The sequence below is a fragment of the Hemicordylus capensis genome, chromosome 3 (genome assembly GCF_027244095.1).
Source record: "Hemicordylus capensis ecotype Gifberg chromosome 3, rHemCap1.1.pri, whole genome shotgun sequence".
NCBI classification, from domain to species: domain Eukaryota; kingdom Metazoa; phylum Chordata; class Lepidosauria; order Squamata; family Cordylidae; genus Hemicordylus; species Hemicordylus capensis.
Window position 1 is genome coordinate 32623190 of NC_069659.1, and position 25917 is coordinate 32649106.

Sequence of the window (25917 nt, forward strand, 5' to 3'; positions counted from 1 at the left end):
GGTTAGGCTGAGAAAGAAGTGACTGGCCCAGAGTCACCCAGCTAGTTTCATGGCTGAATGGGGATTTGAACTCGGGTTTCCCCGGTCCTAGTCCAGCACTCTAGCCACTACACCACGCTGGCTCCACCACGCTGATGACATGTCCTCTCCCCGTCTTCCTTGCTACCTCTCTTCTTTCCTGCCTGCCGCCTCCCCATAAACTTAGCCGACACTTGTCTGCCTTCTGACGCCTGCAGAGTGAGAGCATCTCATTCTTTGCATGGGATTCTTATCAGCCTCCCTCCAGCAGGAGGAGGAGGTTTAGTCCTGAAAGGAGAGATCCCCGCTGAGACAACAACAGTCTTCCCTTAGAGAGGAAGCCTCTCCCACTAGCCAGCCACCAGGAGCGGAGCAGCACCAGGGGAAGGAAGGAAGAGATCTCGAGTCGCCCAAGAGAGCTGCGACGGGGCTCGCTTTGGAGGCGATCAAACCATCCCCCGCCGCCGCGTCTGCAGCGAGGAGCAGCCGCTTCGGAGGGAAGTCCTTGAAGAGGAATTTCTCTTCGGCCGCAACAGCAGGTTGTCGAAGCAGATCCACTGGATTTCTCGCTCAGCAGCAGGACGAATGGAAGGGCTGGATCCCTCACGTGAGAAGCAGGGGGGACAGGACAACGGAGGCAGAGACCCCGAGGTAAGGGGAGGAGGGAGAGGAGAGGGAGAGGGAGGGTCGTTGTTGGACGACAACTCCCACCTCCTTGTGGCTGGGGATGATGGGAGTTGTAGTCCAACAACATCTGGGGAGGACACAAGGTTGGGAGCCCCCGACACAGGGGAGGAGAGGGGAAGAGCAAGAGAATGGTTGAGACTGGAGGAGTGAAAAGACTGGTTGAGATTGGAGGACCTTGGAGAATGGAAGAGCTTGGAGGCTGGAGGATTATTAGAGGAGATTAGAGGATTAGTAGACCGGAGAGAATGGATTATTAATTATTATTAGGATTATTATTAGGGTTATTAGGCCCGAGATTGGAGGATTATTAGACCGTCTAATACTGATTGGAGATTGGAGAATGGTTGAGATTGGAGGAGTGAAAAGGATCTTGGAGAGGTGAGAGAAAAGGAACAGAAAGAGATGGAGGTTAACATGATCAGAAGTGTGGAGTGCTTTGGCAGACTGTGTCCTGTGATGATGTCCAATAATAATAACTGGACTCACAGCAAGCTTAATGCGTGTCTCATTGGGTGTACATAAAAGATGGGAGTGCCAGATTGCTGGATGTGGAGCTCACAGTGGACTGCACTCAGAGGTTATTGAAGGGCATGGGCCAGTGGTGATGGCCAAGGGGGTCTCCTGCATGTGTGTGGAGGAGAGGAAAGCTCACAGGGGTAGGGAATCTGGTGTGAGATGGCATTTGGGGTAGAAATGGGGGTTGAGGAGAGAAGGCATGAACTCGGTGCTCTGCCAGGGGGTGTAATGGGACAAAAAGAACTTGCCAGGCTGAGCTCCTCTGTCCACGGAGCCCTGAACTGCTGTTGGGATCACAGGCAGGACTGGGAGTCCAACAGCGGCAAGCCAAGGATGGGTTTGAAAAGCATGCTGTCCATCACATTGCTTCAAGGTGAAAAGAGACATTTAATTTCTGTTAGTCTTTTTTAGTAACGAACTGGGAATGGGGTAGTTATTCCTGATCCATTCGTGCAGGACCCAACGTTCTGTGTGTGCACATGCCAGGGGAAGGGATGGTGGGTTAGACAAGGGATAGATAGGCAAAATGGCTAAGGCAAGGCAAAGCTGCTTTTCAACAGCAGAGTTCAGCCTGGGCACACACAAAGTGTTAAAACTATTTTGAATGGTTTTGTTTTAACTCTTTTAAACTGTTCTAATTGTTCAGATTTTATGGTTTTATGTTTGATTTTTGAATGATTATATTTTGTTTTTAGTTTGTAAACCGCCCAGAGCCGTTGGATGGGGTGGTGTAGAGATGTAATTAATTAATTAAAGTGCTGTGGAGTACATGCAGAGTGCATTAAGCACAACAGACAACCAGTACTGTATTTACCTGCATCCAAGACTAAAAAAATTTCAAGTTCTTTGAGATTAGAAACTGGGTAAAAGGTAAAGTGTGTCATCGAGTTGGTGTTAACTCCTGGTGACCACGGAGCCATCGGCCCACGCAGTATGAGATGATGCCTTTCAGCATCTTCCTATATCACTGCTGCCCGATATAGGTGTTTCCCATAGTCTGGGAAACATACCTGCAGGGATTCGAATTGGCAACCTCTGGCTTGCTAGTCAAGTCATTTCCCCACTGCACCATTAGGTGGGGGTCATCTTAAATTGAGACTGCTGTTCCTTTTGGGTGAATTTAACCTCTATTTTTAAGGGGTTCATCTTAAATTCAGTGTTGTCTTCTATTTGGGTAAATACGGGTACCTTTCCACATCTGGGACCATGAATGGGCAGAGATCTCAGAGCATCACTCGCAGACAACCTTGACATATTATTAGCCACTAGTTGTAGGAATGGAGAATTGGGGCTTCAGCAGAAACCTGTGGGAAGAGCCATTCCCAGGCCTGGTGCAGGGGAGAATGCACTTCCCTACTTCAGGGGCCCACACATAGGCTCCTCCCTTCCCTCAGTTTATTATGGCTGTTCATTCCTGGCAGGTGACTCCTTTGGGGAGGTGGCCATGGTGGGCCACCTCTGTTGTGGGGCTAACAAAGCCCTGGGGACAGATGAACGGACAGAAGAAGGTACTAACCCAAATAGAGGAGGCCACAGGTTCCTGTAAGTTGTTCCTGATCTCACATCGCAACAGGAGCAAGGCGGGGGGGTAGTACTGAGACTAAGCTGTGTAACTTGGCCCTGCCGCCGCCGCCGCCACCACCACCAAGTGACTGATTGGTTGTTTTGTAGGCCTAGGCTGACAGGGACAACTCCATGAGGTCCCATCAGGGAGTCTCCTGGCCATGAAAAAAGGCCATGACATGGATAGACGCCAGGCTGGAACCTGGGCACGGAGAAGGAGAAGACAGCAAAATCGCCGACTCATCCTGAATTGATGGAAAGTGAGGGACCATCCCCAAGCCCCTCACACAAGAGCTGCACAATAGGGCCTCCTTCATCCTTCCCTACTGCCCCTTAAGATGTCTATTTGTGACAAGCAAACCTGCTTTAGATTGAAACCTATTTCCTGCCCCTGTCTCACCCCACCCAGAAGGGTTCTTTCCCCCTGCCAAAATTCCCTGCTCTTTCTGAATAATCAAGGCACTACAAAATTAAATGTAGCTGCTTCCCCTCCCATTTCATTTCTATATTTGATTACATGTTTACCCACCCCTCTGCCAAGGAGCCAAGTGTTCCTGCGCTGAGCAGGGAGTTGGACTAGAGAAACTTCCAAGGTCCCTTCCAACTCTAGAATTCTGTTATTCTTACAGTGTGAGCCTAAAAATGTTTGGAGTACGTCCAAATGAATCCAAAAGGATGGATTAGGATTGCTCTGATTGTCGGGAATCCTGTGTGCACTGACCTGAAAATAAGCTCCAATGAACTCAGTGGGTCTTCCAAGAGGACATACTTTGGACTAGGCCATTGGCCTCAAAACAATCTTGTGAAGTAGGTTAGCAGTAGATCACTGTAAGATCATTCACACAATCAAAAACTGTGTTCTATCTGGGTTCGGGAGCTGTGTGCGCTTCCAGTTTTTGGTTGTGTGAAGGCAAGGTAGGAGGAAAACCTGAGCGAAATGATTGTGTGGAAGCAAGGTAGGAGGCAAACCTGGGTAGCTTTTCCGCCTACCTTCCACACAATCACCTACCCAGGTTTCCTCCTACCTTGCTTCCACACAACTGAAAATTGGGAGCACATACCGCTCCCAAACCGAGGTAGAACACAGTTTTTGATTGTGTAAATGACCTCTGTGTATGGAGATCCAAGTGCAAAACACATGCTGAGGTCATACTACAAGTATGTAGTACACCGCTCTGGGCTCCTTCGAGGAAGAGCGGGATATAAATGTAAAAAATAAATAAAATAAATTCACACAATCAAAAACTGTGTTCTACCTAGGTTTGGGAGCTGTGTGTGCTCCCAATTTTCAGTTATGTGGAAGCAAGGTAAGAGGAAAACGTGGGTAGAAGTGATTGTGTGGAAGCAAGGTAGGAGGAAAAGCTACCCAAGTTGGGACCAATCTCCGCCAAATGAACTGTCACAGTCTTACGGTGCTACACTTTGAGGAGGGTGGGTCTCGGATAGGACAGGTCAAGGTTAAGAATCCAATAATTTATTCTCAAAGGAAAGGCAATCAAATAGGAGACCAGGTCTTGTGGTAGCAAGCATGAATTGTCCCCTTTGTTAAGCACGGTCTACCCTGGTTTGCACTTGAATGAGAGACTACACGTGTGAGCACTGCAAGATGTTCCCCTTAGGAGATGGGGATGCGCTGGGAGGAGCGCCTTATTAGGCTTGCATGCTTAAGGTTCCAAGTTCCCTCTCCGGCATCTACAGGTAGGGCTAGGAGAGACTCCTGCTTGTAACCTTGGAGAAGCCGCTGCCAGTCTGGGTAGACGATATGGATCAATGGTCTGACTTAGTATAAGGCAGCTTCCTATGTAAGAGATTAGGTTATACATATGATGTTACCAGTTTCATATATCTTTCTTTGTCTAGAGGAAGAAAGACCCTCACTCACTGAGCAAAGAGGCACCTTTTAAAAGTGGTGATTATTTTATGCTTATCAGGTTGACTGTATGGACACAATGAAAATGAAGACAATCCTCCTGGTGCCAGCAGTGCAAAATGACAGAATTATTAATTTATAATTAAAATTAATAATAATGATGATGATGATGATGATGATGATGATGATGATGATGATACGGTTGAGCACCTTGTAAGAAAATCACGTGGACTGATTATAAGGAAAGACACAACAAAGTTGCTGCAATGATCCACTGGAACTTTTGCAAGAATTACAAATTGCCAGCAAGCAAGAACTGGTGGAATCATCCAATTGAGAAGGTCACAGAAAATGAAGAGGCAAAAATCCTTTGGGATTTTCAAATACAAACTGATAGGCCTTTAGTGCTCAATACGCCTGATCTGACAGTCATCGAGAAGAATCAGGTTCTGATCATTGATATTGCAATCCCAGGGGATAGACGAGTCGACGAAAAACAATTGGAGAAAATAACTAAATACAAGAACCTTCAGATTGAAATTGAGCGGCTCTGGAAAAAGAAAACAATAGTGGTGCCAATAGTTGTTGGTGGCCTTGGTGCAGTACCAAAAGAACTTGAACGCCATCTCGACGCCTTGGGCATCAATAAAATTACAACACATTAACTACAGAAGGCCACACTACTTGGGACAGCACGAATACTACGACATCTTCAATTTTTCTTTAGTTGACCTAGACCCTGGAAAGGGCCTGGAAAAAAAAGTACTAAATCCAGTCAATAACATCTGGTAGACTGTGTGTAAATAGCATGATGATGATGATGATGATGATGATGATGATGATGATGATGATGATGATGATGCAGCAGCATTTCTCAGCCTTGTGATTAAGGTGATTAAGCCCACAAAAGTTACTAGCCAGTATTCTTTTCTTTTTTGAAAACTAGCCTGCTTATGGACAATAAAATTTCAGAGAAAAGTATTAGTTTTACACATGCAGAAGACCAGCTGTTGTTAGCAACAAATGTCATGAGCTGCTCATAAATACTGTATTTGCATTTGTCAAGTGAATATATACCAGGAGCAGGGTAGGAGTGAGGGCCAGCACCTGAAGGAGCTTGCCATCTTTGGTGTGCTGATTTCTACTAGTCTGACACCTATTGAGCAAGCCTGTGCTACCTTGAGGAGTGTTGTGACATATCTACACCTGAAGCAGCTTGTTGTTTTTGGAACTGTGCCCACATACCATAAACACATTGATGCATGTTGCCAGAGGCAAGACTCTTTTGATGTACTTGTTAAGATGCATCCATCAGAGCTTTCAGCTGTCAGGCCTTCTGTTGGGGGTTAACTTGGATTTGCTGTACATGAAATGAATTCACTGGTTGTTGGTTTTTTGTTTGTTTTCTAGTGCTTTGATGGGTTTTATCTGGGTGAGAGAAAGTCCTTACCAGAGAGGGATATAAGAAGGTGGGGATTGCCCCTGTGTGAAGACAGGGATTTTTAGACGACCTACAAAATATTGAGGCGAGTCACACAGGCAGTGTGAGGCGCTGAAAGGTCGTCTGTGGGGATAGCAGGCTTCGTCTGCTCTCCTGCAGACGATCCAAAGGCAGCCCTGGGCAGCCGGACTGGCCGCCCACACGACTGCCAGCTCCATCACGGAGCCGGCGGGGGCTGTATGGCGCACGGGGCATCCTGTAGAGACCCCCGAGCCCTGGAGGCTGCTTGCAGCCTCCTGGCAAGGGTCTCCTTGTGTGCCGCCATGGTGCGGAGCTGGTGCGGAGCTTAACCTCAAAAAAGATGAGGTTAACAGAGCGCTCACTCTGTTAACCTCGTCTAAGGGCAGGGGTATTTATGGAGGTTTGCTGCCGGGAGCTGCTTGGCTCCCACTGCAGCTCATGATTGGCCAAAAGCGGGATAGGCTCCCTTAGCCCACTTTTGGGCGATCGTGAGAATAGCCTCATTGTTTCTCTCAAAGACATGATGACTGAGGAAATGGGATTTGAAGATCTAGTTCTCAAATGATCTTTGGGGTCCTAATGTGGATCAAAGGATTTTGTTTCTGAGGAAGCTGGTTTGGATTTGGTGGTAGAAGTTGTATCAGCTGATGATTCTCAACCTTGGGTCCCCAGATGTTGTGGGACTACACTGTGGCTGCAGATGATGATGGGAGTTTAGTCCAATAACATCTGGGGACCCAAGTTTCAGAACCTCTGCCTTAGGGACCATAGTAGTCAGAATAGTGGCCATATGCTGTGAGAAAATCTGCTGCAACAACTGAAACATTTAATATCTTTGTCCCCAAAATATGATATATCCAGCCATTTTTCTGCTCATAGCCCAGACTGTCAGACTAGGACTACTCTGAGTCTTTTTTGCTCAACAATTTTTCCACTCATAGCCCAGACATCAGAGTAGAACATACGATTCTCATCTTGCTCCACCACTTTCAAAATCCTTGAGCATACAATGCAAAATAACCAGTGAGCTTGTCACCTTCTTGCTTAGTCATTTAGTGCTGATTTTTTAAAATATATATATATATCCTAATGGTGTAAAGAGCTTTTAATAAGCATGCACATTCTTTCTCCAACCTAGGAGGTGGCGGGGGTGGGGGGCAACCTTGCAGCCAGTGGAGGGGAAAAGGGGAGAGACTTGTGGGGCAACAGCCAACAACTTACTGGAAGCTTGGCTCAACTACTGAAGGCATGCAACTACATGCTGGAAGGGATCAATGCCTTGGTCGCTCTAGTGGATGACCTACTCCAGGAACTGGACAGGGGGAATGTGTCCCTGTTGGTTCTGCTGGACCTTTCAGCGGTGCTTGATACCATCGACCATGGTATCCTTCTGCACCGCCTCTCGAGTATGGGAATCGGAGGTACTGTGTTGGAGTGCCTCCATTCCTTTCTTGGGGGGAGGGTCCAGAAGGTGGTTCTGGGGGACTACTGCTCAGCTCCGTGGCCATTGGCCTGTGGTGTCCCGCAGGGTTTGGTCTTGTCCCCCATGCTGTTTAACATTCCCAGACTCTGGAATGCTCTCCCGGTGGCTTTTCGCTCCTCGGTCTCCATCACAGCTTTTGGAAAGCATGTTAAATCGTGGCTTTTTACCCAGGCTTTTATTTGATTGTCCCTGCTGCTGCTCTTTGTACACTGTATTGCTTTTATGCTTTTGTTTTAAATTTTTAATCGGATTTGTTTTACATTTTTAGCTTAATATTTTGTGTCATTTTTATAATTTTGTTTTTAATTCTGTGTAAACCGCCTTGGGATTGTTTTAATGAAAGGCGGTATATAAATTTAACTATTTAAAAAAATCAATGGGGAGGAAGGAGCTAAGTTAGAAGAACCAGCGCCTCCTCCTAGGTGCAGTAAAAATAAAGCAAGGGAGTAAAAAGAGGGGGAAAGGCAAAGCCCCAGTGCTCAATCCCATCTCCCCAGCCCCAATTCATCTGGGTTAGAATGATCTGGACAAAGAGGCAGGAACAGCTTTAAGCATTCAGGCACCACCCAGAGCCTTTGGATGGGGCGGTCTATAAATGTAATAAAGTAAAATTAAAAAAAATAATGGAACGTCAGAAGCTGCCTTTGGTCCATATTGTCTGGACCAATATGGCAGCGGCTTCTCCAAAGTTACAGGTAGGAGTCCCTCTCAGCCTTGTCTGGAGATGTCAGGAAGCAGGGGTGAATCAGCATGTGCGGGCCCCGCCCCCTTGACATTTCATTCTAATATGCATATGTAAAACACAGACTCAAACATACACAATTTAACACATTTGCATTCCAAACTTGAATTCCAAAACTGAGTTATCTTGCAATAAAAATCTCATTAGAAGGAAGACACTTGGATTCCCAACACTAAACTCAAAGTTAGATGGCAGCCGCTGTGTAGCTTATAGTTGAACAATCCATTACTGTATATATGTTGGATAATTGGTGGAAAATGCAGTCATACTTCCTAATGACCCACAGATACCAGATTTTGCATGAACAATCCCACCACTGAAATTAACTGAATGCACTACTATTTATACAAGAATATGCTGGGGGAGGTGGTGTTTAAAATATCATTTTGTTTGTATTTTTTAAAGAAGAAATCCTCAAGATAACTAGCAGATTTTAACTGTCATTGTTCTCAACAGATGTTCACCACTCAATAATCAGATCAGTAATTCCCAAACCACATCATGCTGTAGATCAATCCTCTGTCAGTACAATCTAGGCAAAATGACTTTGCCCACGCAACAATCGGCCTCACCTACTAGTTGAATATATTGGACAGAAACCCAGATATGATAGTTGCTCTTATCTTTAAGCGGACAGTAAAACACTTTGTGAAGCACACAAGTTTATTGCTTTGCTTCTGCCACAAAAGCAAGAATACCATGAAGAAAAGTTGAGGAGAGGAGAGCTGGTCTTGTGGTAGCAAGTATGACTTGTCCCCATAGATAAGCAGGGTCTGCCCTGGTTGCATCTGAATGGGAGACTTCATGTGTGAGCACTGCAAGATATTCCCCTTAGAGGATGAAGCCGCTCTGGGAAGAGCATCTAGGTTCCAAGTTCCCTCCCTGGCTTCTCCAAGATAGGGCTGAGAGAGATTCCTGCCTGCAACCTTGGAGAAGCCGCTGCCAGTCTGTGAAGACAATACTGAGCTAGATAGACCAATGGTCTGACTCAGTATATGGCAGTTTCCTATGTTCCTAAAAGTGGGCATGGCTCAGCAAAACCTGTACACTTTATGCACGGAAATTCTTTGCTTACCATTCTTGTTGGTTAAATAAAATTAAATAAATAATGACAAGTATATCAAACTTGGAGAGGAGAGCTGGTCTTGTGGTAGCAAGCATGACTTGTCCCCATAGCTAAGCAGGGTCCGCCCTGGTTGCATATGAATGGGAGACTTCATGTGTGAGCACTGCAAGATATTCCCCTCAGGGGATGGAGCCACTCTGGGAAGGGCAGAAGATTCCCAGTTCCCTCCCTGGCTTCTCCAAGATAGGGCTGAGAGAGATTCCTGCCTGCAACCTTGGAGAAGCCGCTGCCAGTCTGTGAGGACAATACTGAGCTAGATAGACCAATGGTCTGACTCAGAATATGGCAGTTTCCTATGTTCCTATGTAAACCACAGATTGATCCTGTTGCTTCCCCTCCTCCTTCCCTTCTTCAATCCATCCCTCTTGCCTCACCCCTTGAAGTTTAATGTAACTTAACAACACCAACACCTGCTCCTTGCTTCAGCCCACCAAAGTGGTGTTTTATTTTCCTTTCCCCTTTGAAACAGTCTTTTAATGGGCATCAAGAAAATATGTGTAGCACTGCAGAAATGCTCATAGCATTTCCATTACATAGTACATTACAAACTTATTAAAAAGATACGATGTAAGTTATTTATATATGAACAAAACAAGATAAAATAGTAATGATTATAAGTGGAAACATGTTGAGAAAACCATTTTCTTATATATTGTTATTTAAGCCATTTTGATAACTTTGTTGCTCAAAAAGCAGCATATGAATATTTTTTAATGGGGCGGGGGGAGAAACCCACACACAGAGACCAGATTAGAGCTCTAAGCAGTTTAGCATCCTCAAGAACATAATCAAAACCAGATCCATTTTGTTAGAGCATTTTTCTTCCCTCTTATTCTCTTTAAAGCTTTTAATACTTTTGAACTGACTAATTTCTGCACAAGGAGGAATATTGTTGTGGGGGTGGAGTTCTTAGAAGTTTGTACCAGAACAGTGTTGGCATACTTTGAAAATGATTCTTTTATAAAGTGTAAAAAACTCTCTCTCTCTCTCTCTCTCTCTCTCTCTCTCTCTCTCACACACACACACACGCATGCACACAAATTGATATTACTTCTCTCACACACAGAGTTCATGGGGGTGGGTGGGAAGAGAAATACACTGGCTTAAGCAAGGGGAACAAATCACCCTCTCACACAAAACAAGCAGATAGGGGTTGGGGTTTTTTGTTTGTTGTTTTACTTGCGTGGGGGCGGGGGGGGGGGAGAGAAGCCAAACAGCCAATTTCTTCCGCACCCCATTCACTCAGAAACTCTGCCATCCGAATGCCGGCTGGGGAGGGGGGAATCTTGGGGTGCTCTGCCTCCCGCACGAGGAGAGAAAATATAGAGGCAGAAAGCAGCAGCCAGGGCAGGTGAGCACACACGGGAGCTGAGGGCGAGGCTGCCGAGTGGAGAGGCAGGCTACTCACCGCTCGCTCGGCCAGTGTGTGCCACTGCGGGGCCCAGGGAGTGAAGGCAGGCAGGAGCACACATGGTGGGAGGCTCAGGCTGGGAGCCGAGCCTTAGGACAGGCCTGCCAGGAAGGGAACTTGGAACCTCCTACATGCAAGAATACAGGTGCTCTTCACAGAGTGGCTTCATTCCCTAAGGATTGTCTTACAGTGCTCACCTGTATTTATTTAACATATTTTATTTTATTTAACACATTTCTATACCGCCCAAAACACAAGTTCTCTGTAGTCTCCCATTCAAATGCAAAGGACAGACCCTGCTTAGTAAAGAAGACAAGCTGGACTTTCTACCACAAGACCAGCTATCCTACCATAGAAAGTCCCATAGACTTTCAGACATTAGCTGAACAAAGGCCTGCTCTCAAGTGCTTCAACAGAAGTATGGCGGTGGGCTTGGTGACCCCAGACGCCAAGAGGGGATGTGCAGTGAAGTCAACAAGACCGTGGGCTATTTCATAATCACAGTGGTGTGGATCGGTTGTCATGTTCTCTCCGCCACTTGGTACAGGTAACAGCACCCACCTTTCCAACATGGGTTATAACATTTTCCTGGGAGAATCTCCAACAAGGTATGGCAAATCTTATCCAGCACCAGTGGGGAAAATGGCACTAAACCTAGGCTAGTCCCATTCTGTGGCTGGAGGATGCAAGAAGAAAATGGTAGGTTTAGAGCAAGGCTGCACAACTTTGGCCCTCCAGCTGTTTTTTGACTACAAGTCCTATCACTTCCAGCCACCGTGGCCAATAGTCAGGAATTATGGTCCAGCATCTGCAGGAGGGCTGAAGTTGTGCAACCCTGGTTTAGACAACTTGGTAGGCAGCCTGAGGAATCACTTGATGGCATCTCCACAAGCCAGCCCCTCAGGGTCATTGGACTCAGAGGGAAGGGACCAGAACCCCATGAAGTTTCCTTGACTCATTCAGGTTTATAAGATGAGAGGGTGGTGAGCAGAGTTGGAATCTTTCAAGATACTTGAGAATTGGCTACAACCAGGGCAGCTATCGTGGAGCTGCCCTGCACTGACCTAGTGTGGGCTTGCACTAAAGCTTTGGCTGCAACTGGAGATAACAAGTTGAGGTAGCTCAATCAGCTTCCTGAACCAGGTGAGTTTAGATTATCTAGTTAATCACATCCTGTTAAGTAATATAGTTGTGGCCCTTTATTATGTCAGTTATAAGTGTCTGCCTCATTATTGGGCCTGGGTGGCAACAGCTAATCTGGAAGAAAGGAAATTTGAGGAGAGAAGGAATAACTGAGAAGCCCAATCAGGGTGCTTTCCAGATTAACCCCTACAACAGTGTCACAACTTAACTGTTAAGTGTGCTTCTGTACTTCCTGTGTTGTGACACTGCAGTCAGCAGGGTGCCATTCTCATTTCGGATGCCTTACTTTAGATTTTATCACTGCGAATTAATGCTATAACATCATGTGTCTGTTGCAAAAAAGTAGCTGTATTTTCCATTGTAGATTCTGGGGATCGTTTTCCATTTGATCCTGCCAAGCCAAAGCATTTTATAACAGTTCTAGCAGGTAATCTGGAAAGCACCCAGGAAGGAGGCAAGATGCCTTTGCAGGTACAGGAACACCTTCTGTAAAGACAAAAGACAAACTCCATTCATGGACTGAATAAAATATGGACAGCTACAGGCCAATCTCCAATCTCCCTTGGTTGGGCAAGGTGATTGAGAGAGTGGTAGCCGACCAACTCCAAGCAGCCTTGGAGGAAACTGATTATCTAGACCCATTTCAAACTGGCTTTAGAGCTGGCTATGGGGTTGAGACAGCCTTGGTCGGCCTGATAGATGACCTTTACTGGGGAATCGACAGAGGGAGTGTGACTCTGCTGGTTCTTCTGGATCTCTCGGCGGCGTTTGATACCATCAACCATGGTATCCCTTTGGATCACCTGGGAGAGTTGGGGATAGGGGGCACTGCTTTGCAGTGGTTCCGTTCTTATCTCTCAGGTAGATTCCAGATGGTGGAGCTTGGTGACAGTTGCTCCTCAAAACAGGAGCTGTTATATGGAGTCCCTCAGGGCTCAATTCTGTCACCAATGCTTTTAAACATCTACATGAAACTGCTGGGTGAGGTCATCAGGAGGTTTGGTGCTGGGTGTTATCAGTATGCTGATTACACCCAAATCTACATCTCCTTTTCATCTTCAGGAAATGGCACTCATTCTCAAAATGCCTGCCTACAGGCAGTAATGGGCTGGATGAGGGAGAACAAATTGAAGCTGAATCCAAGCAAGATGGAGGTGCTTATTGTGGGGGCTCAGAATCTGAGGGGTGAGTTAGATCTTCCTGTGCTGGATGGGGTTACACTCCCCGAGAAAGAGCAGGTGCATAGCTTGGGAGTACTCCTGGACCCAGGCCTCACCCTGGTATCTCAGGTGGAGGCCATGGCCAGGAGTGCTTTCTATCAGCTCCGGCTGATTCGACAGCTGCACCCATTCCTCAAAGACGATGACCTCAAAACAGTGGTGCATCAGCTGGTAACCTCCCGGCTTGACTACTGCAATGCGCTCTATGTGGGGCTGCCTTTGTACGTAGTCTGGAAACTTCAGTTAGTTCAGAATGCGGCAGCCAGATTAGTCTCTGGGGCAACCCAGAGAGACCATATTATGCCTGTTTTGAAACAGTTACACTGGCTGCCAATATGTTTCCAGGCAAAATACAAAGTGCTGGTTATTACCTTTAAAGCCCTGAACAGCTTGGGTCCGAGATATCTTCAGAGAGCGCCTTCCTTTACATGATCCCCACCACACGTTAAGGTCATCTGGGGAGGTCCGTCTACAGTTACCACTGGTTCGTTTGGTGGCGACTCAGAGGCAGTCCTTCTCTGTAGCTGCTCCTGGACTGTGGAATGCACTCCCAGCAGAAATGCATAATCTTAATTCTTTACTGACCTTCAAGAGAGCCCTTAAAACCCATCCGTTTGGCCTGGCCTTTGAGGGATTTTAATTAGTTTTAATTGTTTTAATGTTAACCTGGTTTTCAGGGTTTTAATTGTTTTGATAGTTTAATTGTTTTTTAAGATGTTTTTAAATGGGTGTTTATATTTGTATTTCTGTTTTAATTGTTTTTAATGATTTCTGTTTTTAATTGTAAACTGCCCTGAGCCAGCTCGGAAGGGCGGTATAAAAATTGAATAAATGAATGAATGAATGAATGAATGAATAAAAGAGGGAAGGAACTTATAAATAAGAGAAGTAAAGATGCTAACGCTTCAGCTTGAACCAAGAATTCTTGGAAAATGAACTTCAAAAGATTGTTCACTTGGAGAAGACAGCACCAATCAAGCAAAAGGTAGGGCATACAAGGGGGAAACAAAGGTTACAAAATCCAAAGAAAGTGATCCGTTGGAACCAGTGTAAGGTAACCTTACAACCAGAGGCATAGGAACCGTGGAGCAAGTGGGGATGACTGTTCCCCGGTTGCCAGAGTCGGGAGGGCGCCAAGGCCCTCTTGTAAGGTGCCCCCTGGCTCACTCCTGCACCCAGCCAGCGAATGAAGTTCTCGCCAACTGGGAGCACAAGGCATGCCCCTCTTCTCCCCAGCCAGCATTTCACTGAAAGACTGCCTGGGAAGGATGGCAGAGGGTCTGAATGGACCCTCTCCTGGGCAGTGGCTCCGACCCTGCATCTGATGTCAGATGCAAGGGGGTGGGGCCAATGCCAAAGATGGCACCCAATAGCCCCGGCAGAGCTTCCCCAGTCAGCAGTCCATGGAACTGCTGACTGGGGACTCCTTTCCCTGCCTTGGCACTGGCCCTGCCCCTTGCATCTGATGTCAGATATGGGGGCATGGCTTGTGGGGGCACGCAATTGTGAAACCTAAGAGGCAGGGGAGCCACTGGAGGACTTTGTCCTCCAGCCACATCCAAGCTCCCTACACTCCTGCTTGGAATGCATCAACCAGCGTAGAAGGAATATTACTCCAGGATCCCTTGTCAGCTGTTAACAACAAGAAAAAGGTATGTAAGATGAGTCTGCACTCACCTTCTCCAACTCTCTTAGCCTGAATAATCGTTTAGCAAGTGGTATAAAGAAGTCCCAGATTCACATGTCAGCTGTTGCTAATGAGACATAAGTTGACCTTTATCAGCTTTCCAAAGCCTATATATATATATATATATATATATATATATATATATATATTTATTTATTTATTTATTTATTTAAAAAAAACCTTACAAGATCCAGGTCATCAGTACAGTTGATATTCTAAAGATGGAATATTTTATTGATAATCAGAGAACAGCAAGGACCATATAAACCTTTAAATCCATGGATATTACAAAGAGGATGCAACTTCAAATATGCCTACCATAAAATGAGAAAATAAGGCATTTTAAGGATGTTTCCCCACACACATCACAGGGGCAAGAAAAATAAATATGAACAAGGACCATAAGCCTACACTAGTGAGAAACATCGCTTATGTTTCCAGGCATTATTTACAAGGCAAAAGTCAATTTTCAGCACCCCCCCACCATGGGATTAATGCTTTTCTTAATTTTATGAGAACAATATGGAAGATATTTTTACACTTCTTTTTTAACCAGAAGAGAAGGCTCTGGTTTGCCATTCTGTTCTATGATCTACCATAAGCAGAATAGCAGATAAAATAAGCCTTTTTAAAGAAAACCCCCTACCATGGTTTTTTGCCCAAAAAGAGTGCAAAATTATACCCTGCTGTGCGAAGAGCACCTTTTAAAGGTGGTGGCTTTAGCAGGTGGGAAGCAACTGTCCTTACCCAACTCCAGCACAGCATCCCTCCTGTGGCTGTTGCTGGTATCTCTCTCATGTTTCTTTCCAGATTATGAGCACTCACAAGAACAGCCCTGCTGGATCAGGCCCACGACCCATCTAGTCCAGCATCCTGTTTCACACAGTGGCCCACCAGATGCCGCTGGAAGCCACAGACAGTAGTTGAGGGCGTGCCCCCTCTCCTGCCATTACTCCCCTGCAACTGGTACTCAGAGGCACCCTGCCCTTGAGGCTGGAGGTGGCCCACAGCCCTCCAACTAGTAGCCATTGATAGACCTCTCCTCCATGAAGTCATCCAAACCCCTCTTAAAGCCATCCAGGTTGTTGGCTGTCACCACATCCTGTGGCAGAGAGTTCCACAAGTGGATCACATGTTGTGTGAAAAAGTACTTCCGTTTGTTGGCCCTAGACCTCCTGGCAATCAATTTCATGGAGTGACCCCTGGTTCTAGTGTTGTGTGAGAGGGAAAAGAATCTCTCTCTCTCTCCACTTTCTCCATGTCATGCATGATTTTATAGACCTCTATCATGTCTTCCCGCAGTCTTCTTTTTTCTAAACTAAAAAGCCCCAGGTGTTGTAGTCTTGCCTCATAAGAAAGGTGCTCTAGGCCCCTGACCATCTTGGTTGCCCTCTTCTGTACCTTCTCCAGTTCAACAATGTCCTTTTAAAGATGTGGTGACCAGAATTGTACGCAGTACTCCAAGTGTGGTCGCACCATAGTTTTGTATAAGGGCATTATAATGTTAGCAGTTTTATTCTCAATCCCCTTTCTAATGATCCCTAGCATGGAATTGGGCTTTTTCACAGCTGCCGCACATTGAGTCGACACTTTCAAGGAGCTGTCCACCACAACCCCAAGATCCCTCTCCTGGTCCGTCACCGACAGCTTGGATCCCATCAGCGTATACTTGAAGTTGGGGTTTTTTATCCCAATGTGCATCACTTTACACTTGCTAACATTGGACTGCATTTGCCATTTTGTCGCCCACTCCCCCAGTTTGGAGAGATCCTTTTGGAGCTGCTCACAATCCGTTTCGGATTTCACTACCCTACTCTTGGGACAAAGAGCCATCTTATGTTATATTTGTTTTCTACATAAACCACTCTTTTCTTTTGTTGAAAAGCAGCATATAAAGAATCGGTTTGGTTCCCTCTGAACTAGTTTTTGCCGCTCCCTTCCAAAAAATGCAGGTCCTACATTCACAAATCCCAGTTTGCTCCCTGTGATCAACTTGTCTTTTGTAGCCCCCAAAAGCAAAGAGGACCCAGATTTACAGACATCGCCCCCCCTTTGTTCCTTTTGACGACCTTTTTCTGTAACAAAAGAACGAGTGCAAAAAGGTCCCATATTCCAACCCCAGCAGCCGCTCCCTTTTTGAGCTGCTTCTCGTTACTCCTTCGCCAGTGCAAAGCGACCACAGCTGCTTTCCGGGATAAGCTATTTCTCAGAGCCCAATATAAGAACTAAGGGCCGGCAAAAAAAGCACCCACACCACGCGCTCCCAGCACCAGATACCCCTGCCTCGCGCCGGCTATAAATAACACAGGCGCACGTGGCTGCTGGAACTTCGCCCTCGCGAGACATCCGGGTTCCGGGCCGCTTCTAGTTCTCCTTCGCCGCCGCGTCACGGTTCCCGTGTTTCTTTCCGGAGCTGCTGCTGGGTGGGCGGAGTGGGTGGGGGGGGGAGGAGCAGCAGCAGCAGCAGCAGCAGCAGCTGCGAGTAGTAGCCGGCCGAGAGGCGTCCGGGTGAGTCCCATTTTGCCTCCCTCGCGTCATGGCAGCGCGGGAAGGAGACACGGGAGCAGCGCGGCCGCCGGGGCGGGGGGAGGAGCGAGCCACAGCCGGCAGCACCTAGCAGCGCGCAAGACCAGGCGGGTGTGCGCTGCAGGGCAGCGTCTGCATAGAGTTACTGGGTTTACCCCACTTTGGTCGCAGCATGCTACTTAGACAGATGCCCGGTTTCAAGGAGAGGAGTAATGGGGAGCCCCGTATCTTATCGAGGTGGTTGCTATTTTCAACACTTGTGATTGGGAAAGTGCAAATCACAGTGTGTCTTATTTTAACGTGTGTGTATGTTCCCATCTTAAAACACTGGCAAACACAAATACGTGGCCACAGGCTGACAGCAGTTCTGGTGGGGTTTTTTTTTTTTTGGTTTGTTTTTGAGCTGTCTCACTGTAACAAACCAAAAATAGAAAGTGGCATTTTCTCCTTCAGTGGCATCTTTCTTGAATGAAAGATTCAGCCCGTCTACGCAGTTTTCAAGAGCTGCTGTTGTGAATAAGTGGGGTAATCGTGTATTTTTTTCAAAATGTTATACACAAAAATATTTTGAGAAAGAACTGAGATGCCAGATATATGGCATTTATTTATTTTTTTTGTGTGGGCAAATGGTGTGGCGATGGTGTCAAAAATATAAATATTGTTATATCAATGAGGGCTAATTCTCTCCCCCCCCCCATCTTTTGCTGCACTTTCAAGGAGCTGTTAGTTCATTGTGAGGGGGGTTTCATTGTGGGTGAGTGTGTCAAAAGCCATATTCTAGTGATCCCTTTATTGGGATCAACCAAACTGACCAGTCTTGAGCAGCTAGCTTTTGAGTTCTTAAGAACTCTTCATCAGACTGGATGATAGGACAAGCAAAAGGAGAGGGGGAGCTGGGCATGATTAAATGCAGAGCTTTTAAGTCCATAGCACCAGGCCTAACTCTACTCCCCCCCTCTCCCCCCTCCGCTTACTGTCTGATGAAAAACTCTTAAGGCCTTCACAAATAGCTGCTCAACTCAAGACTTTGTGTCACTTTAGTGACTTGAGCTGTAATATTTATTCAGAACAAATTATTTCAACTATAATGTCTCTAGCCATCATCTTCAAATGAGCTTTCTTATTAGGTAAAAATGATTTTGTGTGTGTCTATTCCTGTAACATAAATGAGGACTCTCCAAAGTTCATGGTCTCAAACATTTAATTATTTATCTTTATTCATTAATTTTCTATGTAAACTGCTTTGAGAACTTTTGTTGAAAAGTTGAATATAAATATTCATGGTGGTTTTCATTTCAAGTAAGTGGTGTTCAACATTATTGGAAAGTTTCCTGGTTCTTTATTTCCTTTCTATCCTGTTTTACTGCACAAAAGGAAGCTGTAAAGATATTTTCTGAACCACTTAATTTTTTGTTCAGCACTCGAGAGTAATATGACATGTCCCAATGTTGGCAAGGCATAGATCTGAGAGAACTTCTAAATATCAATCTCCAAAAGGTCACTATTCTATTCCTTTGTCCACAATCTGCACTGGGGCTAGAGGTCTTGCCAGTAGTTTTGCAATTGCAGTAGCAGAATTAGGACTGCTCAAACTTAGTTCTACAGACTTTTCTGCTTCTGGTGTGAAATCTAGAAAGAAGACCTCCAGATCCAGTGTATATGCTTGCAAAGAGCAAACTGCTTTAAACAGCTGGTGTAGTGGCTGGGTGATTCATTGCAATTGTGAGCAGATGGCAGAAAATCTAAACAGGAGATCAATCTAGGCTTTTTGTGTTATCTGAGCATACTGTCCCGGAGTAGACATGTATTACTTAATTAGCCCTGTGGCACAATCTATTTTTTCCTGCTCAAGATTGACTGAGCAGCCTTTACTTGTTTAGATAGAGGTAAATGCTTGTAGAAAGCAAAATGTTGGACTAGATTTATTTATTTGTGCACTGCCCCAAACTTCTGGCGGTTTACAGCAATATAAAATAAATTAAAACAGAAGTTAAAACAGTTTAAAACCACAAGTCCGGTTAAGAAGCGTGGGTGAATAATTGTGTCTTTAGAGGCTTTTAAAGAGTTGTGAGAGATGGAGAAGCTCTTATTTCAGGAAGGAGCGCATCCCAGAGTCTCAGGGCAGCAACCGAGAAGGCCCATCCCTGTGTTGCCGCCAGACGAGCTGGTAGCAAGTGCAGATAAACCCCTCCAGATGATCTCAATGGGTGATGGGGCTCATAGACATTCTCTTAAATAACTTGGGTGTAAGCTGTTTAGGGCTTCACGGGTTATAAACAGCACCTTGTATTTTGCCCAGAAACCTATCGGCAGCCAGTGTAGCTCTTTCTACACAGGAGTAATATGGTCTCTTCCAGATGACCCAGAGACCAACCTGGATACCACATTCTGTACCAACTGTAGTTTGCAGACTACATACAAAGGCAGCCCCACATAGAGTGCATTGCAGTAAGTCTGGTACTTACCAGCATTTGTGCTACTGTTCTGAGATAGTTTGTGTCAAGAAATGGACACAGCTGGCATATCAGCCAAAGCAGATAGAAAGCACCTCTGACCACTGCCTCAACCTGAGACACCAGGGAGAGCTGTGCAGCCAGAAGGACTCCCAGACTGCAAACCTGTTCTTTCTAGGGAAGTGTGACCTCGTCCAGAACCGACAGATCAAAATTGTCTCATGAGTTCCGACCCCGCACAATAAGTAAAGGTAAAATGTGCCGTTGAGTTGGTTTCGACTCCTGGTGCCCACAGGGCCTTATGGTTGTCTTTGGTAGAATACAAGAGGGGTTTACCATTGCCTCCTCCCGAGCAGTATGAGATGATGCCTTTCAGCATCTTCCTATATCGCTGCGGCCCGATATAGGTATTTCCCATAGTCTAGGAAACATACCAGCGGGGATTTGAACTAGCAACCTCTGTCTAGCTTGATAATCAAGTCATTTCCCTACTGCACCATTAGGTGGCTGTTGCACAATAAGTACCTCTGTCCTACTTTGATTCAGTCTTAGTTCGTTATCCCTCATCCAGCCCATCATTACCTCCAGGCAAGCATTTAGGGAGGTTGTGCCTTTTCCTGATAATGTTGACATGGAGAAATAGGTTTGGGTGCCATCAGCATACTGATAAAACCCTGCACCAAATCTGATGATCTCTCCCAGCTGTTTCATGTAGATGTTAAAGAACATTGGAATATGTATGGAGCCCTGAGGGACATCATATAAAAGGTCACATTTGGAAGAACAGTCTCCAAGCAACACCATCTGGAATCTGCCCGAGAGATAGGAGTGGAACCAGTGCCTCCCACTGTCAGCTGTCTCAGATGGTCCAGAAGGATACTACAGTCGATAGTACTGAAAGCTGCCAAGAAATTCAAAAGAACTTCTGTCAATTCTTAATTAGACCTCATCTATCAGGCTGACCATGGCAGTCTCCACCCCATAGCCCACCCGAAAATTAGTTTGAAATGCATCTAGATCAGGGTTGCTCAACTTCAGCCCTCCTGCAGATGTTGCCCTGCAACTCCCATAATCCTTTGTTGTTGGGCCCTGTGACCGGGGATTATGAGAGTTGTAGTCCAAAAACAGCTGGAGGACCAAAGTTGAGCAGCCTTGGTCTAGATAATTGGTTTCCTCCAAGACTGCCTGGAATTGGGAGGCCACCATTCTATCAGTTACCTTGCCCAACCATGCAAGACTGGAGACAGGCCTATAGTTGCTTAACGCTCAGGGATCCAATGCAGGCTTCTTCAAAAGAAGTCTGATTGCCTCCTTAAGACAAGCAGGAATCCTGCCCTTTCTTCTATCAGGCCCTCTACAACAACCCCGCTGCCAGATAGTATAAGCCATGTCGGACAAGGATCAAGAGAACAGGTGGTAGGCAGCGCCATTCCAAACAGCTTATTGATATCATCAGGAGTCACAAACTGAAACTGATCCAGCCTAATCATCTAAGAGGAGTTGCTGGAAACCTCCCCATTAGACTTTGCAATAATTGTGGGGTCTGAGTCTTAAGTCAGCCCAAATACGATATGTTTTATCCACAAAGAACTAATTAAAAACATCACAACAGGTAATTGATGGTTCCAGATTCTGATTCAAGTGAGGAGGGGCGTGTACTAGCCTTCTCACAACCCTGAACAACTCCGCTGGATGTGAGTTTGCAGATGCAATACAGGCAGAAAAGGATTGCTTCTTTGCTGCACATATTGCCTGCACATAGATCTTCAAATGCACTGCAGGGTGGATTTGATTTAAATCACGATTTAAATCACTAGCAGGGTGGATAAAAATAAAAAAAAATCCGATTTAAATCAAAAAAATCCGATTTAAATCAAAAAAATCTGATTTAAAAAATCCTATTTTTCAAATTTAAATCAGATTTTTTTAATTTAAATTGGATTATTTTGATTTTTATCCACCCTGCTAGTGATTTAAATCGTGATTTAAATCAGTTTGATTTAAATCAAATCCACCCTGATGCACTGTATGTTGTAATCTGTCCGATTTGAGTTGAGTCTTTCTCCACTTGTGCTCCAGCCATCTACCTTGCTGCTTCAGTTCCCATAGTTCTTCCATATACCAATGGGCCAATTTTGAAGCAGGTTGGAGAGGACACTTAGGAGCGATCATGTCTACTGCCCAGGTGAGTTTGCTGATTAGCTCAAACTCCTAGAAGCTTATCATTCTTCTACATGCCTCATGAACTAAGCTCCATTCCCATTGATACTAGGGCAGGTTTTATGGATGTTCACTCAGTGTAATTCAGTTCATTCTGGATTTTTCCGCAACAAATTTATCCTTTTAAAATATCCAATATCTGTCTTGTCCCATGTTTACTAGCACTCACAATTTCTTGCAGTTTGTTCCTGGAGTTCCTGTGGATAGGGTGGACATGGATCTCTACTTTCTGGGAAACAGAAATGGATACAGGCCTAGTTCTCAAAGTTTTAATGTGTGTTACCAACCAACATAAGCATGATTGGGTGGACCCACACCAAGGTGGTTTATGGCCCAAGAAGAATCTGAGATTCCTGCTTCATGGATTCATACAATCCTGCTGATCTTGATAATCCACATTAAACCTAGATTTGAATGATTTGTGTGAACCAGGACACAATGTCAAGAGTAACAGGAGTTGAGGAACCAGGGTTTCTCTACATATGCCAGTGGTCATTGTCTCTGATAATCTCATACCTTCAGTAACTGCCTTGTGACCATCAAATAACCTTCAGTAACTGCCTCATGTGAGAGTATTCTTGGTGATTAGAATTAAGGTACAGTAGCTAGTGGAAAGACCTATAGCTTAGTGGGAGAATAAGCTTTGTATGCATGCACAAGATTCCACCTTCAATCTCCAGCAACTTCAGGTAGTAGAGTGAGATGAAATCTCTGCCTAAGACAGAGCTGTTGCTAATCAAAGGAGACCGTACTGTGTCAGATGGACCAATGGTCTGATTCACTATAGTACAACTTAATGTATTGTGTGTAATTTAGCCTGTTGCGATATTTACCTTTTGAGCATCTGAGCTGCAAGTTTTAACTTGACAATCTTGCACAGAAATCCCCTCAGTTTCAGTAGGACTGAAACAGTGTTCGGTTGTAGTTCTGCAGTCCTAAACATGTCTCTGTGGGTCATGGTAAGGAAGTGGGAGTTAGCAAGTTCTTCGTCCAGTGACTGTAGGGGATGGAACCCTCTTATGCCTAGACCAGTGCTTGACAAATCCCTGGTGCCACGAAGCCATGACACCTAGAAATTTAACTGTGATCCAGGGAGTTATGGTGTCTAAACTAGAATATTCACTTTTAGGGAATGTCCCCTTAAGTGGCACAGCAGGAAAATGCTTGACTAACAAGCAGAAGGTTGCCAGTTCAGATCCCTGCTGGTACTATATCGGGCAGCAGCAATATAGGAAGATGCTGAAACGCATCTCATACTTCGTGGGAGGAGGCAATGGTAAACCCCTCCTGTATTCTACCAAAGAAAACCACAGGGCTCTGTGGGTGCCAGGAGTAGAAACTGACTTGATGGCATACTTTACCTTACCTTTTTAGGGAATAAGGGACGCATGTAATGGTCTGCTCCTCTACCCTGAAACCTGCTCAGCTTGGTGAGCATGTCTAAGATGCAGAAGGAAGGGATTCATGCTGGCATTGAAAAATACTGCATTTGCATAATTAATATGTAAATATATAATCGCAGCGCTGATGGTGGGGAAAACCCCAGTTTCTTCTTTGCGGCTTTATGTAGAGGTAATCTAACTGGTTCAAAGCCCTGAGTTAGCAAAGGCTTGTGGCAATTACCCTATCATTTACCAAGATGCTTTAAAAAATACCATTCATCAAAAAGACCATTCGTCGTTCAGACTGTTCCCTAATCACTTTTGACGAGTTACTATTAGCTGAACAATTGCTGGAAAGTTGGCAACTAAGAGGGACAGGTAAGTAATAATTATAGAATAAATGTATGTAGCAAAGGCTGCCACAAATCCACCATTTTAACTGTGTTTCTTGAACAGTCCTTGGGTAGAAGAGATCGCTGAAGTCCGCTTTCCAACAAATGCATGTGCTTCTCTATTCTGGATAATAGGAGACAACTTAGCTGCCTTATTAATTCTAGAATCTGTCTAGATTACTTGCTAAATATAATGCTGAGAATCTAAGGAAATATTGCTGATCTAGCTGGGTTTATGAGACATGAATTCTCTCATTTCTACTCAATTCACAAAAACTGAACTTGGTTGCTATGTTGTTGAAGAGGGATATCTTGCATAAGCAAAAGACATTGGAAGCTCAACATGTAGAGGATATAACAGAATGTGGGAGGTCGAGATAGCATTACTGCTTCTTTGCAAATAAAAGTAATGGTCTGGATTTTTTCAGAATTTGCTTACCTAAATTTTTCAATAGTAATCTTCAGCTCTCTTGCAGAAAAGCATAGCTTTGTTTGTATGTGCAGCAGTCTTGTCAATAAGTATATCTTTATGCAAGTCTTGTGTAGGTAGTTTTGGTAAGTCCCATCTCCCACTCCAGTCACTTGCACACTTTTCTGTTTTTCTCCTGTCTCCCTGCCAGGGTGGATTTGATTTAAATCAAACTGATTTAAATCACGATTTAAATCACTAGCAGGGTGGATAAAAATAAAAAAAATCCAATTTAAATAAAAAAAATCTGATTTAAATTTGAAAAATAGGATTTTTTAAATCAGATTTTTTTGATTTAAATCGGATTTTTTTTATTTTTATCCACCCTGCTAGTGATTTAAATCGTGATTTAAATCAGTTTGATTTAAATCAAATCCACCCTGCTCCCTGCCATTTGCATCCTACCATTCTGTGTAAAATATCATCTGTCGGAAGAAACTGGGCAGTAAGGATACCTGTGGTGGTTATCCTCTGTGTTTCCCCAGTCAGGAAATAAGTCGAAGAATTATGCTGGCTTGAGTTCGTGAGTGTATGTGTGTGTCATTTTGCTGAGACAGTGAGAGTGAGTTATGTGTGGGTGCATGAACAAGTGAAAATATGCCCACAAATGTTATAGCGCTCTGTCTCCCTAAGGCCAGGAGCTTTTTCAGACAGCAACTTTATTGTGACTTTACTTTGGGAGGGTGGGTGTTCATTCACACATCGGCCTGATTTACCCCAAAGTCCATATGATATTTCAGAGAACGCGTCACGCACGATTTGGGTTTTCCCCTCCATATTGAAACCTAGCCTGATTTACCCAGCATAGTACCTCCAGTGACTGTTGCTGGTGATTATCTTATGTTTTGTTTTGTTTTTAGATTGTGAGCCCTTTGGGGACAGGAATCCATCTTATTTATTTATTATTTCTCTATGTAAACCGCCCTGAGCCATTTTTGGAAGGGCAGTATAGAAATCAAATCCATCAATCAATTTATGTCTAGGATTGAAAAAAAAATCCTCTTTTCATGTCAGAGTATCCGTTATGTCCCAAACCCACAATAAAGCCTTGCGGTGAATCCATGGTAAAGCATGCTGCCTGAAAAGCCTCCTGGGGAAGCACAGCATTAATGGCAGCTTCCAGGCTTGGACCTGGTGAAAAGGGTTGGACTGAAGGTGTACTTCTTTCTCTCCATATGAGTGAAACTGTATTTTTTTAAACTTTCTATTTTGAGGTTGAAAAAAAAACCACACAGATGAAAATACCACCCCTGTTACTTTTTGAAGCTTGACATTTTCAGATTAGTTCGTTCAATTAGGATAGGATCCTGAATCTTGGTCACGACTAAGCACCATTGAAATACATAAGGCATTAGGCAAGTTGCCCGTGGCTAACTTGAATTCTGTTAATTTCAGTAGGACAGTCATGACTACCTTTAGTTTGATCCTTTCCTGTAAAGTTAGTTTTGTTTGGCTTATCCCAGTCCATAGGTTTAGGTTCCAGGTAGGAATAGTAGGCCACCACTCTTCCACAGTGGTGTGTTTTGACTCCTTTAATGGGTTTGGAT

At 44.8% G+C, this 25917-nt stretch overlaps 1 protein-coding gene across 8 annotated transcripts in view; it reads left to right on the forward strand.

Moving 5' to 3' along the window:
- Nucleotides 1-248: 248 nt before the first annotated feature.
- ZC3H12C (zinc finger CCCH-type containing 12C) overlaps nt 249-25917 on the forward strand; it is a 72764-nt gene continuing 47095 nt past the window's right edge. For 4 of the 8 annotated variants that reach the window (XM_053309362.1, XM_053309370.1, XM_053309367.1 and 1 more), the window contains exon 1: nt 17344-17436. Coding sequence is in view for 1 of the 8 variants with exons in the window: in XM_053309366.1 (XP_053165341.1) it covers nt 17667-17691 (25 nt within the window). In the remaining 7 variants the exon portion in view is untranslated. Of the gene's footprint in view, nt 670-17343; nt 17437-17517; nt 17692-25917 lie in introns of those variants that run through there. The other 4 variants (XM_053309372.1, XM_053309368.1, XM_053309364.1 and 1 more) reach the window with 4 other exon arrangements.